This window comes from Pleurodeles waltl, chromosome 6, assembly GCF_031143425.1.
Source record: "Pleurodeles waltl isolate 20211129_DDA chromosome 6, aPleWal1.hap1.20221129, whole genome shotgun sequence".
NCBI lineage: Eukaryota > Metazoa > Chordata > Amphibia > Caudata > Salamandridae > Pleurodeles > Pleurodeles waltl.
This window is the reverse complement of record NC_090445.1, coordinates 1,095,957,781-1,095,978,673: the sequence shown is the minus strand read 5'-3', so window position 1 is coordinate 1,095,978,673 and position 20,893 is coordinate 1,095,957,781. Positions and strand designations below refer to the sequence as shown.

General features: G+C 46.9%; 1 protein-coding gene across 2 annotated transcripts in view; it reads right to left on the bottom strand.

The window, feature by feature from the left end:
• The window catches only part of LOC138300602 (heparan-alpha-glucosaminide N-acetyltransferase-like), a 1,159,463-nt gene that overhangs the window by 209,844 nt on the left and 928,726 nt on the right, over nt 1-20,893 (bottom strand). For both annotated transcript variants that reach the window (XM_069240195.1, XM_069240196.1), the window contains one exon: nt 20,617-20,703. In XM_069240195.1, coding sequence (XP_069096296.1) covers nt 20,617-20,703 — 87 coding nt within the window. The remainder of the gene's footprint in view (nt 1-20,616; nt 20,704-20,893) is intronic.

The window sequence follows — 20,893 nt, the reverse complement described above, 5'->3', positions numbered from 1 at the left end:
AGAGACACACAGGACCCCTGCTGAAAGAACAAATCTGAGGGCAGAAGTTGTAGGAAAGAAATTTACATAAGAATAAAGATTTGGAAAAACACTATAGGGCTTCTTTGTAAGCGGCCTTCGCTGCTGATGCAGCACTTTTTGTGACCCATCGTAGGAGCAGGTTGCTGACCCATATCTACAAGGCCACGCAAAGCCACTTTGTGTGGCTTTACATTGCCTTGTAGATATGGAGTACGGCAATGCGCGCAAGTTGCTGCGTTCCCTTGCTTTGTGTCAGGGAGGCGTTCCATGGGTGTTCTAGCGAGTGTTCCCATGCAACACCCATGGATTTTGACGCATTCCCAGATTTACAAGGTTTTGTAAACCTAGGAATGCATCAAAAGCCTATGCCTCCCCATGTGTGGTGTAAGGGTGACGCCATGGGGAAATAGCATTATTTCTCCCCGTTTTTTCCTCTTTCTATGTGTGTTGCATTCAGCAGCACACATAAGAGGGAAATGCCGTTCCTGATTGTTTTTGAACAGGAAGGTGTCCCTTTCTGCACAAAAAAAAATCATCCCTGCAAAGCAGGCATCCTTGCACCATGATGCAAGGGTGCCTGCATTGGAGCTTGGCTGTAATAGGTGTGCCAGCGCTGGGGACAAGGACAGAAATGCGCCAAATCTTATAGATACAGCGCATTGCTGAACTTTCCTTTTGACGCAGGGCAGCGCAGAAAGATGACGTGGGCGCTGCCCTGCACCAAGAGCTGGTAAATTAGGTTCTATGCGTTTGCTCAGGGACACCCTCTGAGTTTCTCTTTCTTGAGTGTTACTTTCATACGATCGAATTGTTCCATTGGCGGACGGAGAAAAAAAACAAAAATGCTGTCTAATCCCACCAATAGGGCTAGAGCACAAAACGTACGCAGAGGAGACCACAAGATAGGTATCCTTTGCCGAGCGTCTGGTCCTGGGAAGTCAGTCGTGATGTAAGTGATGATCCCACCTGGATGAACGTATTTTTCTACAAATCCATCTGAATGTCCTGGATGGTCCCGCCAGACATCTCTACGAGTTCACACAGCAGCTGTTACCGCTGGAGCGCGCTGCTCAGTTGGGGCCTGCTGAAAGGCCGCTGACAGCCAACAGTAAACCATCAGATGACACGTTATTTAGGTCTGTGCTGGCTGCTCCTGGAGCCCATGGCCCAGCAGACATGCCGAACACCTTGTGTAGGCCGCAAATGAAATGCAGCGAAATCCAATTAAATGAAGCAGGTCTACACCAAAAAAACTATCTTGGTAACGAACACCGCGGACAGGGGAGCTATAAACTAAGATGTAGGATGGCCAGAATCCAGAATCCCTCCCGGTAGACAATCGAAATCTTTCCTAATGGTTTCTGACCCGCCATGTTTCTACGACGCCTGTCCATCTGCACAATCACTCAGGAAACGTGCTCGACACTGGTTTTCTCACTCCCGGCCTGCAGGAAGCATCCAGCGAACATCTGCCACTTACCTTGCAGTATGCTCAGAACTGGGAGGAACACGCATCTCTGGGCTAGTTTTCTGCTTCATAAACAAAAGGCAAATGCAGATTGTAGTAATATGTGAGTGAAGAATTGAAAGTTACCTAGCTGTAAGCCACTGGAAAAGGTTATTAAAACAAAGCGGCTGATTTATAGAAAAAGGAAAAAATAACTTATCTATTGGAGGAGCATCAATAAAAGAGGATTGGTTCTGTATTCCTAACGGTTTGGGAGATTAAAGTTGTATTTGTAATTCCCTGTGTACTTCTGCTGGAGTGAGAACTTCAAAGATAAATGCATGTAAAGACTTGGCTCGCTTTGGGGCTGCAATTCATGCCATAGTTTGGTTAGCAAGTGATGAATGTAGGATAGGGGCCACGCCCTACATTCGATTGGATGTCTGAATTCCAAAGTATTGAAGTTGTATTCTGTTCTGCATAGTAATCGTGAAAATATGTTTGAGACTATTTAAAACTCTGAAATAAATGTACAAAATAAAAAAATAATATAGCTTCATGGCATAAAAGGTAGCATTTAAGACTCTCAAATAAATTCAGTAAGCAGCGCTGTGAGATACACAGAGCGGATATGAACATGCATGTCAGTTTAGTAACAGGCAACATGGCAGTCCCCGCATGGCTAGCTCAAGCTAAGGGCCTCCGTTTTGTAGAAGGGCTCAGCATACGACTAGGTTAGAAAATATGCCGGACACCAAAGTAATAGTGGTTCCCCATTAGCTAATCAGATAGCTGAAAAAAGTGGGCAACATTTTATTTTAAATCTGAGCAGTTCTGAACTTGTAAAGATAAGCTGTGTGGGTGTTTTGCAACGTACGTGAAACTCCATGCACTTACGTTTGCCGCAGTCCATGTCAGGGTAGTCAATGGAAAAAACGCCCTACCATGCCAAAAACCATACCCACAAACAACCAAAACAATAGACCACATACTGACTTGTCAGACTTGCCCTTCTGGCACTGCCATGTGGCCTGTAGGCCACTTATACCCTGGAAGCGCTGCATTGACTAAAACAAGACTGAGTTGGCTTCCCTTGTTCTCTAATAACAGGGCTTAATTTGCAAAAGAATAAAATGCAGGTACCCAATTTTTGCACAGATGGCTGCAGCTAGAGCTCATGAATGTCCATGTACCAAATACCAAGGCTGCATCCACCATATCTCACTCTTGCCAGTTCCTGCTTTCTCCCTTCGTAACGTTTCCGTCTTTCTCCCTTGTGTGTTTTTTGCTGTCTTGCTCTGGGTCAATGTCTAACGTGGAAGGATAAGTGCTCGTTTAAAAAAATGAGTGCTGGTGACCACCTCCTGTTGGAGTGTGTTTTTCAAAAGCAATATTAACATGAAAAGCTTGAAATATATTGTGTAATGAAACTGCATAGAAAATGTATTAACATAGAAATAATGTACGCGTTTGAAATGTGCCCACAGGGAGTGGCTACCAATGTATACGAAGACTAATGAATCTTATTAATGCTGAATTAATTATGCAATAATGTTTTGAATTGGTATTAGCATATCGTAATTAGAGTTATGTAGTAAAGAAGTTGCTTATTAATTGTTAGGCCTTAGCTTAGCCAGGGTCTGGGTCTAGCTGCCTAGTCTCATATTAAACTGTATTTTTCTAACGTACAATGTGCTGTTTTCCTGAAGGACACGAAACTGTACTTTTCCAGAAGTTAGATGTGTGTAGTCGTAGTAAATTCTTTCTCATGGGACTCGACTTGCTCAAGGAGACATTCTTGCTGAATGTAACAGTGTAATTCGTAACAGGTGCAAGGCTGCCTGGAGTACGAGGAAAACAATGGAACCACTGACTGGAACGTAATGTGTAACTTTTCTTACCTGACATTCTAACTGATAAAGACGTCAATGACATGAACCAATCAGTGACATGAGAACTGTGGTTTGTGGAAAATTCTGGTGAAGTGCGTGGAGAATTATTGGACGAGATAACGATGCACCAATTATTATCCAATGAGGAATTATGAACTAATTAGGTACATTTGATTAAACGGAGTGACCCAAGGAGAGAAGGGAGACACACCTTTCGAGAGCAGAGATGCAGAGACAGAGACCTTTCACTTTTGCTTGTCCTTTACCTTTAAACCATCCTTTACTTTCCTGAATACTTACTTCTCCTCCATATGAGGGAAGAATCCTGTTCCTTAGTTATGCTATACCGAGACTTTTCCCCGTTCTATCTCTGCTGATGGCGAATCGACTGATGTCCTGAGGACGAAGACTGACACTACTTGCTGATCCATTGGACTGGTAACTATCCGATGCAGAATTGTAATTGTCTGTTTGCCTTTCCTTTCTAGGTACCAACTGCTAATTTGATAGGGGCCATAGTTTAGTTCTGCATCGGATAGTTACCAGTCCAACGGATCAGCAAGTAGTGTCAGTCTTCATCCTCAGGACATCAGTCGATTCGCCATCAGCAGAGATAGAATTACTGTGATTATTGATTGGGTTACTGATTTACTGACTTGTAATGCCAAAAAAACATTTCGTCCTCGGAAGTCCCCGATCGTGGTCCAAAGGTTCCTCCCATCACACTGGCACAAGCCACTACATACCTTCCCCCCTCTAGAAACACCAGCACAGCACAGCACCCACCCAGCGGGCCCATACCTCTGTCCCCAGGACACGTCATTCATCAGTGTGTCCACCACTACAGGGAACCCAGGCTAACCTACCACCCCTACAACAACAGGGACCTGGGGGCAGTGGCAGTGGGCACACGGTTCAAGGGACAGAGGCCCAGGAACACAGAGGAACTGGGAGGGCTGCTGTGCGACAGGGGGAGGTCAGGCCCAGGGAACCCACTCTCCACGAGGTCCTCTCCAACATCATGGGAGCCTACCACAATTCCCAGGAGACAATGGCAACGGTACTGGCCAAGTTTCAGGAGACCCAGCGGCTGCAGGAGGTACAGTGTTTGGGCTTCAGGGAGGAACTCAAATCTATCAATTCCACCCTGGGCACCATTGTAGGGGTGCTGAAGGAACTCGTGAACACCAGGAGGGCCACTGTGGCACAACAAGGGGCCCCTGACACTAGCCTGAACGATGAACTGCCCACCACCTCCACCGGTGCTAGTGGACAGGAGGCACCGCCACAGGACCACCACACCAGCACCCCACCCCCTGCAGAGGGAGAACCACCCCGCAAATGGTCCCTGAGATCCAGGACAAAGACAGAGAATGATGCCAAGACCCCCGCGAAGAAATGAGACCGCCCTGATTGTCATCCATTTGTCCCACCTTGTCACCCTGTCCAACCTTAAACTGCCCCAGCTCCACTTCCTATGCCTCGTTGGACAATACACCTGTGAGACTAATAGACTGGACTCTGCCATGGACATTCCTCCACTGTCACCCCTCACCATTTTACAACCCCCTCCAATATTGAGCACTTAAATAAACACCCTTAAAGCACAAAACAAACAGGAGTCTGTCTGTGATTTCGAAATAGTGTATCAGCAATTACAGTGGCAAAAAGCTCTTTCAAATGTAATGTCAACATACCTATGTCACACAGATCAAGTCCATGAGGAAACAAAGCAGATGTCACACAGTGGGACCCACATCTGTGAAATCGTACGGGAAAGTGACAACTCAGTGACCATACACTGGGTGAAGATGAAAGACAGTAGAGAGGTAGTAGATTTAAATTAGATGTAGCAGGCAGTGTTGTCTTCTTACCTGTGTCTCACTGGAAGTATTGCAGGATCACTGTGTTCCTATTGTCGATGTCCTCTTCTTCTGCTTCCTCGCCTTCACTGTCCACAGGCTCCACAGCTGCCACACCACCTCCATCTGGACCATCCTCCTGCAGAAAAGGCACCTGTCATCGCAAAGCCAAGTTGTGAAGCATACAGCAGGCCACGATGATCTGGCATACCTTCTTTGGTGAGAAGAATAGGGAACCACCAGTCATATGCAGGCACCGGAACCTGGCCTTCAGGAGGCCGAAGGTCCGCTCTATAATCCTCCTAGTTCGCCCATGGGCCTCATTGTAGTGTTCCTCTGCCCTTGTCCTGGGATTCCTCACTGGGGTCAGTAGCCATGACAGGTTGGAGTAACCAGAGCCACCTGCAAATGTCGGACAACTGTTAGACCCACTCTAACTCATAGGGACATCCACAGACCCAGACAACTATTCCCACTGTATTGGGTCCATGTTCTCACCTAATAGCCATACCCGGTGCCTCTGGAGTTGCCCCATCACATAAGAGATGCTGATATTCCGCAGGATGTAAGCGTCATGCACTGAGCCAGGGAATTTTGCATTAACATGGGAGATGTACTGGTCTGCCAAACACACCATCTGCACATTCATGGAATGGTAATTCTTCCGGTTTCTGTACACCTGTTCACTCCTGCAGGGGGGTACCAAGGCCACATGTGTCCCATCAATGGCACCTATGATGTTGGGGATATATCCCAGAGCATAGAAATCATCTTTCACTGTAGGCAAATTCTCCACCTGATGGAAAACGATGTAGCTCCGCATGTGTTTCAGCAGGGCAGACAACACTCTGGACAACACGCTGGAAAACATAGGCTGGGACATCCCTGATGCTATGGTCACTGTAGTTTGAAAAGACCCACTTGGTAGGAAATGGAGTACCGACAGCACCTGCACTTGAGGGGGGATTCCTGAGGGATGGCGGATAGCTGACATCAGGTCTGGCTCCAACTGGGCACACAGTTCTAGGATTGTGTCACGATCAAGCCTGTAGGTGATGATCACATGTCGCTCCTCCATTGTCGACAGGTCCACCAGCGGTCTGTACACCGGAGGATGCCGCCATCTCCTCACATGCCCCAGTGGACGGTGCCTATGGAGGAGAACAGCGAGCAGAGTCAACCAACTCAACATTTGCCTGTATGAGTGTTTAGGCAAGGCCTAGGTATGTGTGACGCAGTCTAAATAATGCCATGTGGGCCCATGAAATGGCGGCTGCCTGACCTGTAAGGTGGGACAATGGGATATGAGGTAACTGCGCTGGTGTTGTACACCGTCGTGGTAGGCGGTCGAAGGCAGCGGTGCAATTCTGCATTGGTTAATATTGGACCCTATGGGTCCCAGGAGCCAATGACGATGTACGCCGGCGGTGACAGTACGCACCGCTGCGGACGTGACTGCCATTTTCTATCTGTTCAACCAATCAACACCTGATCTTCGACAGCAGAGGACCTACACTGCAAGTGCTGCATGACCTCAGTCTGGAAGAGACAATGGCTCGTGTCTGGGGAAAGGGCCCCTGCCTTCAGCACAAAGTAGTTGGAGAAACTCATGGATGGGGTCCTCCCCCAGTACACGCTACTCTACGGTCCTCCAGAAAAACAGGTAAGTACACTGTGAGCCTGCTGTATGGGCAATGCCTGTGTGGAGTGGGGTGGATGAAAGATAGGGGGGGGTAAGAATGAGGCGTGCATGAAACGACGGTGAGTGGATGTTCATCATGGCAAGGGTAGGGATGCGGGCCAATGACTGTGACGGTGCAGTTGGTAATTACTTCTCTTTTTCCTCTGTACAATTCCTGTAGGTCAGCGCCCACCAGAAGAAGGACATTTGGCGTGCCGTCGCAGAGGAAGTCCGGACCCTGGGGGTCTACCACAGATGGAGCACCCACTGCCGGAAAAGATGGGAGGACATTCGCCGCTGGAGCAAGAAGACGGCGGAGGCCCAGCTGGGGATGGCCTCCCAACATGGGAGGGGTGCCCGTCGCACCATGACCCCCATGATGTTCAGGATCCTGGCGGTGGCGTACCCGGAGTTGGATGGGCGTTGAGGGCATCACAGCAGCAACAAGGGGGTGAGTACACTCTCATTCTGCTGATTCAGCGTGCATTGGAGGTGTCTGGGTGGGGGAGGTGGGCTGTGTGTTCCCCTAGGCCAGGGCGAGTTTAATAGTTAAGGTCCCTTCTTCAGGCAGGCCCTGTGGCACCCCACCCCACCTGTGTACAGTGCCAACTACACCTAATCAGGCTCCTGTGACATCCATGTGTGCAGAAATCGGCCATAGCCTTGTAAGCCATGTCCCAGGGATTGAATAGTGGACTCCAAGTGCGCAGCATAGTGCAGGGGGCTTCTGTGTCTGCTGTGTCCGCCAACGGTAGCGGTATTGCATGCACTCAACATGTCTTTCTTCTGTCTTCACCCCCCCTTTTTGTGGTCTCCCTGTTCTTGTGTGCATTAGCATCATCAGGTGGAGGTGCAGTGGCACCGGAGCAGGAGGGAGCTGCATCCCACATGGCCCTGGAGGGCGACACTACGGAGTCTGAAGTCACCAGTGGGACGGAGGGTGAGGGGAGCTCCACGGCGGGGACGGGAGCTGACACCAGCGATACGGACTCCTCCTCTGATGGGAGCTCCCTTGCTGTGGCGGGCCCCATCTGTGCCCCCCGCATCTACAGGTATAGCCGCCACCCCGTACCAGCACCGCCCTCCCAGCAGCCCCTCAGCATTTGCCCCGTGTCCGCTCACCCAGGAGGGTGGGCATCACCTTCGCCCCAGGCACCTCAGGCCCTGCCCCAGTCACCCCTGCTGCCCTCAGTGAGGAGGCCATTGACCTCCTCAGGTCACTCACTATTGGGCAGTGTACCATTTTGAATGCCATCCAGGGTGTAGAGAGGCAGTTGCAACAGACCAATGCATACCTGGAGGGCATTCACTCTGGTCAGGCAGCCCTTCAGCGAGCTTTTCAGACTCTGGCCTCAGCACTGATGGCAGCCATTGTCCCTGTCTCTCTAGCCTCCCAACTCCAACTTCCTCCACCCAGACCCACACCCCTGTACCTCAGCCTATCCCAAGCACACCATCAGACCAGCATGCACACAACTCAACACACAAGGGAAGCTCTGGCAAACATAAGCACCACACATCCCACAGGAACTCACGCAAGCATCACACACATGCAGACACACCAACATCCACTGCCTCCACTGTGTCCCCCTCCTCCTCGTCTCCCTCCTCACTCCCTGTCTCGTCTCCACTCACACCTGCATGCACTACATCCTCAGCCACTACGTCCATCACCAGCACACCCACTACCACACACGCTCACGTGCAGTCACCACCCCACTACCATTCACACATCCCCTGTGTCCTCTCCCAGTGTGTCTGTGAGGCCACCTCCCAAGGTACACAAAGGCAGCCACACACCCACGCAACAGCCATGCACCTCATGACAGCCTACAGCCCATGCACCTTCACCCAAAGTCACAAAACGTACACCTCCTACAACCACAACCTCTTCTTCCACTCCCAAACCCCCTCCAGCTACCCGTCCCAGTGTTCCTAAGAAACTTTTCCTGGCCAGCCTTGACCTCTTTCCCTCACCTCCCCCACCCCTTCAGTCTCCTAGGGCCCGACTCTCCAGGTCCCAACCTAGAACCTCAGCCACAACATCGGCGGGAACAGTGGTGCCAGTAGTCACCGGATTATGGAGTGCACCAGGCAGCAGGGCAGCCAGTGAGGCAAGGAGCCACAGCAGGGACAGTCCCCCAACTGTTAAGCATAAAAAGTTGGACAGTGCGCGGCGGGAGAGGGGAAAGAAATCAGCCACCAAAGCCACTCCCAGGGGTACAGTTGGGAGTGTGGAGACAGCTGCAACACCATCCAAGGTGGGGAAGGGGCACATTAAAACCGGCAAGTCTGGGAAAATCAGCACGGCGGACAAGACCACCAGCAGCCCGCTGCCCAGGAGAAGACCGCCAGCAGCAGCCCCGCTGTCCATGAGAAGACCGCCGGCAGCAGCCCCGCTGCCCAAGACAGGACTGCCAGCAGCAGCCCCGCTGCCCAGGAGAAGACCGCCAGAAGCAGCCCCGCTGCCCAAGACAGGACCGCCAGCAGCAGCCCCGCTGCACAGGAAAAGACCACCAGCAGCAGCCCCGCTGCTCAAGACAGGAATGCCACCAGCAGCCCCGCTGCCCAAGACAGGACCGCCAGCAGCACCGCAGGCCAGGAAAAGACCGCCACCAGCTGAACCGCTGCCCAAGACAGGACCTCCAGCAGCACCCCAGGCCAGGACAAGACCGCCACCAGCAGAACCGCTGCCCAAGACAGTGCCACCAGCAGCACCGCAGGCCAGGACAAGACCGCCACCAGCAGAACCGCTGCCCAGTACACGCCGCCAGCAGCACCGCAGGCCAGGACAAGACCGCCACCAGCAGAACCGCTGCCCAGGACACTGCCGCCAGCAGCACCACAGGCCAGTGAGCGCCAATGATTCTGACGCTACTTAGGCCGTCACGGGCAGGATGAAGCACTCTGGGCACAAAGCCCCCTCCAGAACCAGTAGAGGGTTACATCCACTACCTCAGTCCTTGGCAGGATGAAGCAGTCTGGACACTAAGCCCCCTCCAGAACCAGTGAAGAGTCACATCCACTATCTGAGTCCTTGGCAGGATGAAGCACTTTGGGCACAAAGCCCCCTCCAGAACTAGTGGAGAGTTACATCCACTACCTCAGTCCTTGGCAGGATGAAGCACTCTGGGCACAAAGCCCCCTCCAGAACCAGTGGAGAGTTAAATCCTCTTGAGAGACTGTGGCTTTGCACTCCCCAGGATTGATCAGTGGGCAAACCACCCACTGTAGAGACCTGAGAGATTGTGGCTTTGCACTCCCCAGGATTGAACAGTGGGCAAACCACCCACTATAGAGACTTGAGAGACTGTGGCTTTGCACTCCCCAGGATTGAACGGTGGGCAAACCACCCACTGTATAGACTTGAGAGACTGTGGCTTTGCACTCCCCAGGATTGATCAGTGGGCAACCCACCCACTGTATAGACTTGAGAGACTGTGGCTTTGCACTCCCCAGGATTGATCAGTGGGCAAACCATCCACTGTAGAGACTTGAGAGACTGTGGCTTTGCACTCCCCAGGATTGAACAGTGGGCATGGAGCCCCCTCGTGGATCTGGCATTGTGCACTCAACCGCCTGAGGTGCCCCCCTTCCCTTCCCCCTGAGGTGGCTGTTTTATTTCTATCTGATGCCCCTGCAGTGTTCTCTCCGTCTTGTTCGGTTTTTGTGTGTGGGCCTCGCCCATGCCTTTTGGGCCCAGTGATCCACGGACTGTGATGGTGGAATCCTTTGGACTTGTGTTCTTGGTGTATATAATTGTATATAGTATAAATGTATATATTTGTAAATATTTTTGATTTATGTAATTGAATATATCACAATTATTCGACTCATTTCCTTTTGTCCTTGCATTCTTCCAGGGGGGGCGGGGGGGTTGGTGGGTGTAACTGTAATGTATCAACATGTATTAGTGTGTGTGTTGTAGTGGGTGAGGGTGGGGGTGGGGATGTTGCGTGTTGCGTGTGTGTGTCACAGTTTTTTTCCTCCCCTGTGTCATTGGTGCAGTACTCACCGTGGTCTTCGCCGCTGGCCTTCATGCTCCTGGTAGATAAGCAGGAAGATAAAGGCTGGGAGTATCTGACGTTCCGGTTCCATGGCGTCCTGGTTCCTCGTGGGTTGTGTAGAGGTGAGCGTTTTGCCTTCGAAGTCCTGTTTCCGCTGTGTTTTTGTTCACGGTGAATCCGCCCCAGAAAAGGTGGCGGATTGGTGGTTTGTAATAGTGTGGGCGGTACATTGTCCTCCGCCTGTCTGTTGGCGGTTATCGCCGCAGTGTTTGTTTGTACCGCCGTGGCGGTCGGAGTGTTAATGTGGCTGTCTATGTTGGCGGTTTACGCCACGGTCGTGATTCCATTTTCTTTAGCGCTGGCCTGTTGGCGGTTTTACCGCCGTTTTAACACCGACCGTCAGGGTTGTAATGACCACCTTACTGTGCAAGACAAGGTGTTCAATCACCTGTTCAAATGAGGGAATTAAGTTTCAGACAAACAGTGATGATGAGGGAGAAGAGGAAAAAGTTTCAGAGCCTGAAACTGAGACTACAGACAAGGAGTACCCTCTGGTTAACTTTTTCCCGATGTTCACAGTGGCTGACCTCCCGGCATACTTGCAGGGAACAGTCCAAGAGAAAGGGTGGGATTTGACAGGGAAAGAAGTAGGACTGATAAAAGTGGTAGAACCAGTTAAAGTCAGTGTGAAGCCCAATGCTGTGTTTCCCCAGGTACCGCAGTATCATATGGCGCAAGATGTCCTTGTAAAGGTTGCGCAATTAATTGCAGACTTTGTGAAACAAGGACTCTTGAAGGAAGTGATGAGCAGCCCGTGTAATTCACTAATAATGGGACTGAGAAAGTCCTGTGGGAAAGTTCAAATTGTCCAAGATTTGAGAAAGATCAATGACATAGTGGTGAAATGATGCCCAGTGGTGCCAAATCCAGCTGTGATTATGTTTCAGATTCCATGTGATGGAGAATGGTTCACAGTAATTGATTTGTCCCAAGCGTTCTTTTCTGTGCCTCATTATGAGAACAGCCAATTTATCTTCAGTTTTAAATTCCTGGACAAGGTTTACAGTTGGTGTCGAATTCCTAAAGGGTTTTCAGAATCACCTTCCATATTCAATCAGATACTGAAGAAGGATTTGAAGCCGTTGGAAATGCCTTTTCAATCGACTCTAGTGTAGTGCAGTACATTGATGATTTGTTGATCGCTTCTAAAACAAGGGATGAGTGCAAATATGATTCGATTGCCTTACTGAATCACCTGGGAAAGAATGGACACAAGATGTCCCCAAAGAAATTGCAATATTGCCAGAAAGAGGTGGAGTACCTGGGTCATCAAACTGAGAAAGGGTCGAGGAAATTATCCAGGGAAAGAGTAACTGCACTGTTACAGATGAATCCCCTAACTACACAAAGAGATGTTAGGATGTTTCTAGGAATGGTAGGTTACTGTCGTCAGTGGATCCCGAATTTCTCAGTACTCTCCAAGCCATTGGTGAGACTGACAGTCAAAGAAGGGCCGCATGTCATAGTGCTGACAGAGAAGGAAATGAAGGCGTTTACTGAGTTATGGGAGAGCATGTGCAGGGCTCCAGCTTTAGGTATGCCTGACTACATGAAGTTCTGTTTTGTCATGAATGTGATGCTTGTTCTTTGTCTGTCCTGACACAGGTCCATGGAGGTGTAAACCAAAAAGTAGTGTATTTTTCAGCTACTTTAGATCCAGTTGCAGCAGCCTTACCGGGTTGTCTGAGTGCAGTAGCAGCAATTGGTCAAAGCCTCACACAGTGTGAAGGTATAGTGATGGGACATCCTTTAACAGTCATGGTCCCTCACTCAGTTGAAATCCTGTTGACCCGTACTAAAACACAGCATATGACAAATGCAAGACTGACTAAATATGAAACGATTTTATTGGGGTCACCGAATGTAAAGTTGAAAAGATGTACAGTGTTGAACCCGGCAACTTTGCTTCCAAATGAAAACACAGAGGTTGAAAATGTGGAAGATGTAGAACATGATTGTCTTGAGGTAACAGAAATGTGCACCAAACCGAGGCCTGATATTAAAGATACCCAATTGGAAGAAAATGACCAAATTATCGTTGTCGATGGTTCATGTTTGAGATACTCAGTAGGAGTACTGAGAGCCGGATATGCTGTATGCACGATTTCTTGCATCTTGGAAGCGTCTTGGCTTCAAAGAGTATATTCTGCCCAAGTAGCTGAACTGGTCGCTCTTACTAGAGCTTGCCATGCCGCTGCCCAATTAAGAGTGACTATCTATAATGATAGCCGAAATGGATTCGGAATTGTCCATGATTTTTGCCAACTATGGTAACAGAGGGGTTTCTTGACCTCTTCTGGTTTGCCAGTGAAAAATGATGAGAGAATTAAGGAGTTGTTGCACGCGATTCAGTTACCTCATGAAATTGCTTTGGTGAAATGTAGTGCTCAAAAGACCTTGTTTCAATGGGAAATGGATATACAAACTATAAAGGTGCACCACTTGATTAGCAATTGTTTAGATAGAATATAAAAAGAGTCCAATTCTCCTATGGTAACGATGAAACAAATCTTCTGTTTATTTCTCTCCAATTCCAAAAACATTTTTGCACAGTAATCTTGTTACAGCATGAAGTACATAGTAATGACAGCCAACGCGTTTCACCCTTCAACATAGGGCTTCTTCAGGGCTATATGATATCCAGTCAGTCATAATTGGTAATATTCTTTATCACAGATATTTATAATGTGCCAAGAAGGGGGTTCACTGTGTCAGTGAAGTAAAGTCCATGGCTGTTAAAACGGTCAAAAAGCTGAAAAGCCAAAGGAGGGCGAAGGGTTGCCACTGGAGAGATCAACGACCAGAGAGACACTGAAAGGAGACAAGTGGCCAGAATTGCAAGTGAAGAAGGGAGAGGTGGTTGTCGAAAATGTAATAGAGGAAGAGGTTAATACAACAAGGAGAGAAGATCTAAGTGAGGTAGAGTTGCAAGGTGATCGCAAGTTGAAAAGAAAGAGAGTAGCAAACAGAAGGTACGCGGGTCCTGAATGGGCATATGCAATGACAGCTGAATGGCAACAAGAGTTTTGGGCATTTTGCTTTGATCGAGAGATTCCAGGTCAGTACTTTGGCACCTGAGTCTGGCTGAAGAGGCTGAATCGGTATAAGATCGAATTAAAGTTGAGAATTTTTTTATTTCTTTTTTAGAAAAAGAGACTGGGAATTTACCGGATGAGACTTTGACAACCTGAATTGACTTTTGAAAAAACAAAAAAGCTGCTAACCTGAATTGACAAGGACCCTAGAAGTGCAACTGCAAGCTGTAAATAATTACTGAAGGAAGACTTTCGTTTGTCTGACTTTTGCTGAGAAAAAAAAAAAAGATTTTTCTAACCATCCTCTGTTGTTGTTTGTATTAACCATCCTTCACTTTCTGATTCTTTACAGATCATGTCTAACACTATTTAGGATAATAGAGGGAGTAGGCGAGAATTTGCTAATTTGATACTTATTGATGATGTGCTAATTACTAAATTATCATAATCTATGCATTAATCAAGTTGTGTTCTGATTGTCAAATAATAGTGGTTTTGGTGAGCTTATTGCTATTGAGACTAGTAAACATGGTGTTAAATTGTAACAATTAGGGAAATAAATATCCTAACACTTAACTAACGTGTTGTGGTTATTCATGACTGAAAGGTCATGGTGTGTTTAACTCATTGATTCTTATTAAATGTTATTGATTAGCTTGTTGATTAATTACTGTGATTATTGATTGGGTTACTGATTTACTGACCTGTAATGCCAAAAAGACATTTTGTCCCAGGAAGTCCCTGAGCGTGGTCCAAAGGTTCATCGACCTAGGCGTGTCTCCTTGTAAGTTCACTTATCAAGGCTCTGACGCGCTATCACTCCTGCAACTTCTGGCTCAAATTAGGCACTGCTAAGCCCAACACATACCCCAAGGTCAATTATTCCTCGCACTGGAATTAGAATCTGTGAGCTACAAGTTGCATGCAGATCTAAAAAATCAGTGCTAAATGCCACAGAGTGCTCTCACTGATATTAGAGCCTGTGACCTACAATTTCCAGACAGACCCAAATAAGTCTTAAATTAATTACAAGGATGAAGGAGGAAAGAACCAACTTTGCTCTAAGTTGGCACTCTCCTCAAACAGCCACAGCTCAGCAACGCCCTTCACCTCATACCTTTTACTCTGAGTTGAGTTCTAGACCTCAAGAAGAGGCTAAACAGATATTTTATGAATGAAAAACAAGCAAGTTCCAGGACTTTTCTCCCATGATGTGAGGTAAGCCAGCAGGCTCAGGGGTTATTGTGGTTATTCTTGTTCTTATAGTGGTAATCGTGGGCACCATGAGGTGCCCAAGATTACAGCAAAAGTCTGAAAGGCTATTATTTAATACAGTATTGAAGTGCTTCTATTTTGACTGGATATCCGAATGCCCCCCACCAGTGCCTAATTTGAGCTGGTGGTTGCAAGTGGGCCCCACAGGCGCTATTTTTTGGGGGGCCGGCAGTTGTTATTCCTCAACAGACTTTGATCCAGAGGAAGACGGAGAAAAACACAAAAAGCGAAATGAGGAGGAGAAAGACAGGAAAACAGTGACAAAGAAGGAAAGCACGGAAGACAAAGAACCTGCAAGAGTGAGAGGAAGAGCAAGGAGTGTCTGTTGGTGGATTGAAAAGATATGAAGTGGCATTAACACTGCACTTTAGTATTACCCGAACTTCAATAGCGACGGCCGTGGGTGTTTGAGCACAACTTTGGGTCCCAGCACGTATTCTTTTACAAATACTGCCACGCACCATTCTTGAAAGAGATCTATGCTCTAGGGCACAGTCCACACTTGCTGGCTTTGTCCAATTGTAGATCCTCAACCAGGAAAGTGCTGTGAAATGCTTTATGCAAATGGAATGAAGAGTTTAGAAGCATGGCATTGCTATAAATGTACGCTGCCTGCATGCTACACCTGTAAGCGAAGGGGTCTGGTATCTTATATGAGACAAGGAAATCGGATGCACATTACTTCACTTGAGAACACTGTATGGTCCTGACCTCGTACTTCAGTTACTTACCTGCTAAATCTTGGACACGGGAATAAGTTTAAAGCCGCTATTAAGTGCTGCATTAAAAAAAACATTAACAGGGTGGTTTTGACTGACTGTTGAAACCAGAAGCAAAAAACACCCCTGCATCGACACCCCTGTATCCGTTGCATTTGTGCCAGGTTCTCTCACTGTTTTTGCCCCTGATTTACAAATCTGGGTTAGCTTGTGCAGGCAGTTTTTGCATCCAGTTCGCTCCTGTTAATACTCCTACCACTCTGGCTTGCACAGGCGAGTACCACTAGGTGGGACCTGGAGGTACTTGGTCGTCCACACTTAAAACAGTGTAATTTACCCTCAAGTCCTGACAAGGTTGCACCCATTTTAGAACTCTTAAATGGGGCTACACGTGCAAGTATCAAGGTAATTTGAACCTATATGTACATAGTGCAAACTAATGACCCTGATGAAACTGTACCCGACTTGTGTTGTTTGCACCACTGGGAGTATCTCTAGAAGTGCTAACTGTATTGGGCACAGTATTACTGTTTGCCCACTGGTTCGCTTGAGCACCTAGAACCGATGATTAAAACCTCAAGGTAAGTGTCAGTGTTAACAAGGGAGGAAGTGCAATTTACACTCAACTCCTAATGTAATGTAGGCCTAAAACGGGCACAAATCCAATTCCCACTTTTTTAACACTAACTAGTGAGTCTAAATAGACGGGCAAGTTTCTTTTATTTGCCAGGTTGAATGCATGTTTCTTCTCTGCATCAGGTGCTGTAACCTGCTCTGTAACTTTACCAGCGAGAAAGGTAAGCAAAAACCATTTCCCGCTACATGTAGATACCGAAACGGTGACGCAGTTGGACACTGTTGAAGGAGGGCACAGACTTCAATCTAGAGTTATCGCTAATTAATCTGAAAGGCTGCTTGTAACTATGTAGCTGTGTTTCAGCCAGCCATTGGTTTCCTGGATACGGTGTTTATTGAGCTTGTTATTATAAATCCAGTGTGAAACTGCGCAAATAGATAGCCATAAAAAAGAGGCATGGGCTGCAGGGCTTTTAAACTGGTTCGCCGTGGAGCAATGAATCCATGGGGCCAGATGAATCGTGCTATATTTAGAATAACGCATTTCCAACAGGCATACAAAGGGCTCTTATTACCCCTTTCGTGTAAACAAACTACAACGATCCTATTATCCTTTTTCCCATTTGGAAGATAGAAAGGAAGAGCATCTCTGGCTGTCACAGTATTAGGATAACGGCGAGAACCAGGCCACATGAGTCAAGGGTCTATGCAATCTAGATTACCACCTCAGCTAGCTGCTCATGCCACCTTACCAGAAAAAGACAATAGGTGGTACTAGCTCCTCTGTGTGAGCTGCAAAACTTTGGGACTCTCTGCTAGCAAGAATAAGAGACCCTGCCATTCAACTAGAATTAACGACGATGCAAAATACCCGGCTTTTCCGTAACAAAGACCACAAGAAGTGGTCAGACAGCTCTAATCAACACCTTCCTTTGAGGAGACAGTCACCTTTATCAGTACCTCTGTGAACTACTTGATACCAGGGAACTATAGAAATGTAGGACACAACAAGAAGACTGTCGTTCAGACGACCATAAAGCACAACTGGTTCACCACACACACAAGATGAATTAGCCTGTACAGGGGAAGCTGTGTCAAAGCAAGGCTTAGTGATTAAATCAAATAATGCAACCTCAGTTTAAGAAATTGATTTTTTTGGGGTGAGTGACTACCTCCTTAAAGGGAACAATCACAACACACTTGCCAGGCTGAACCATCAAAGTCACTAAATTAACTTGAGCTCAAAACTCTATTAGCTACGGCGCTGACCAGATAGGCCCTAATTAGGGCAATGTGTAAAGTATGTATGCAGTACCAAAACAGTAACAAACTCAAAATGCAAAACAATACCGATCCCAAAACCACATCCGAAAAGTGGAGTACAATTTAATAAACAAAGATAACACTTAAATCCCCCAAAAACAATAAGTGGAACTGGAGATATAAATTTCAAATAGAAATAAACCAGGAAGCACAAAGCGCCAATGATAGTCAACAGTCAAAATAGGTAGGGGCCATAGCCAAAAATTGAGGCTGATTATGATAAAGCACAGATCAGATATTTCAACTAGATTCGCTCTGGTCAACGATTTCAACTTCTGACTTAGGACCTGATCTTGATCTTGGCAGAAGGGATACTCCATCACAAACGTGATGGATATCCTGTCCGCCGTATTACAAGTACATTATTTCCAATGGCACTTGTGATACAGCAGGCGAGGTATCCCTCATGTTTGTGATGATGTATCCCATCCACTAAGATCTAATTCATGCCCTTAGTCTTTTAGTTAACAATACAGCACAGAAATACACTTCTAAAGCCCACCCCAAGTACCTCAGAGGAGGAGGCATATAGAGAATTACAGGGTGTTAGACAGAGGCCAATAGCAGGGTCAAGTCCAGGTCAAGTTGCCAGTGGTCACCGGGATACGTCCATGAAAAGGCCTCTTGCAGCTAGCTGTATGCCTCTACTCACAGAGGAGTTTAGCCAACTGACCAGTTGAGTCCACGTTTTTGTCCTAGGCCCAAGAGGGATCATGTCCAGTCCTACAGCGCTCCTCTCAAGTCACAGACAGCAGTCTAGTTCTCTTCTGATTTTCTTCAGGTCCAGACATTTTCTCAAGTGAGTGCCTGGAGGTGTCACATTTATGCCTGGTGTTACCTAGTGTTTGGAAATGGCTCCAGGGCATGCCTTACCCAATGTGATAACATTCCTGGGGAAAACGCTTCCCACTCTGGGCATTTCACAGCTGGCAAAGGTTTTTGGCCACATTAAAGTTTGGCTCTGAGGGCTGGGAGGGTGTGGGAGGTGTACAATCCTAGCGTTTATCAGCATATTACTAAAATCCCGTTTGAAGCAGCCACTTTACTCACAACAAACCCAGAGACAAAAATCTGCTAGGACTAATGCAGAGTTCTTCAGCCACCAAATAGTGGAATCACAGGAATTTTCTTGGCATCCTGTTCTGTCCCCTTTCAAATGTGCCCTTAGTGTTATATGTGAGTCCAGCAGACCTGTTAAGCATCATTTGACACTCAAGCAGGATTTAACACTGTAGTGTATAAAAGGATGCCCACAGCCCTCAGTATTAGTCTGTGGAGTTCGGAGGAGTCATTTCTTCCCATCAGGGCCAATTACTGATTTTCAGAACCTGGAAAGTCAATACAAATTCACCTCCAGGAACCTCAGTCAGGCAAAAGGTAACTTTATAAAAATTGCTTTCCCTTAATAATTATTAAAATCTGACTTCGGCACTGAATTGAGTTTTTAATAACTATTAAATACCATGCACCCTGCCTTTTAGGCTACACGGCCTACATGGGGGTGACTCATTAATATTAAAAAGTGAGATTTTTACCTCTCAAAAGGGTTTATTTTGACATCTTGAATTACAGTTTTAACGCAGCTACAGCCAGGGTACAATAGTAAGCCTGAGGCCATGTTTCTACTGCCACTGTAGTAGATGGCACAATGGGTGCTGCAGCCCACCAGTAACTTTTAAATTCAATGCCCTGGGCACCCTTTTTCCCATAAGCTAGGGGGTAAAAAGCGAGTTAACTATACCAACTGAGAGTATGCCAATTCAACCATGTTTATAAGGAGGGCACATGCACTTTATTATTGAATACCATGGGTAAAATGCACAGAATTTTAAAGTCAGCAGAAATAAAGAGTCAAGTAACATTAGAAAAATCCAGGAAAAGGTGGATTTCCCACACTCATGCTTGGCCCTTGCCTCATCGAATTGCATTATGATCTACAAGACTAGTAGACTACAGTATGACCTATAACTTGATGAATTTGATACTTGCCCTACTCTGAACATACTGATTGGAAATGTGCACACGGCTTAAATTACAAACTTAATGTATGACATTTTGTAAATTCCATGTAAGAAATTGCCTGATTGTTATATAACACACAACAACCTTGATAAGCAGCATGACAATATGTAATTTTTAAGATTACGTTCTTTCATATTTCCTGCAATACAATTCACCTGCATGAATCAGACAGCACTTTTCAACTGTTTCTGCACAGCTCTAAATGAACATGTGTGTGTAATACAGCCTTTCACATGTATCACGCCAAACTCCACATCTCAGTTCCACATAAAGAGCAGCCCTTTTCAAGCTTGGGGCATGAGTCTCGTCTTGAAGCAAGCCTAAGTCACTTGATGGTCTTTTCAGGTGGTCACAGTAAAGACAGCTCTATCTCTCAGGAGAGAGTATTGTATACATATTCCACAGAGTCCATCCTTGCTCAAAATTGAATGACTTTTGTGTCATTCTCAGTTGTTTTGATCCTGTTTGTTGTTTTTCTCCCTTTCTGCGCACATTAGCCACCTAGTAGTCACTAGAAAATCTGCAGCGGAAACGTGAAAGTGACGTCGATTTTGATAGACTACATCAAAAGTTGGCAATTTCAATTGGTTGTGCTTGTATGCAAAGATAAGCAAGACCTATTGGTATTACTAATGCTGGTTCTTGTAGTGATGTGACTTTGTGGAAAAAACATCAGGAAACATTGCACAGACTTACCTGTAGGCCAAAGAATGCCATAAGCACTGAGTTGATTGTCCCCAAAACCCCTTCAGGATCGAAGGGTACTGTGGTTTTGTACAGCTCCTGAAACATAAGGAGGTACATCAGTTACAACCAAGAGGTGTAGATAACAAAGGGGTTGAAGGCCTACTGGGCATGTGCACTCTCACACATAATTCGACCTAGCACACAACACAAAGCTTATCAGTGTCTTTATTAGGAATGTCCTGGTTTTTGGTCCCAATATCCCTGTCTCCTCCTTCCTCCTCAGAGT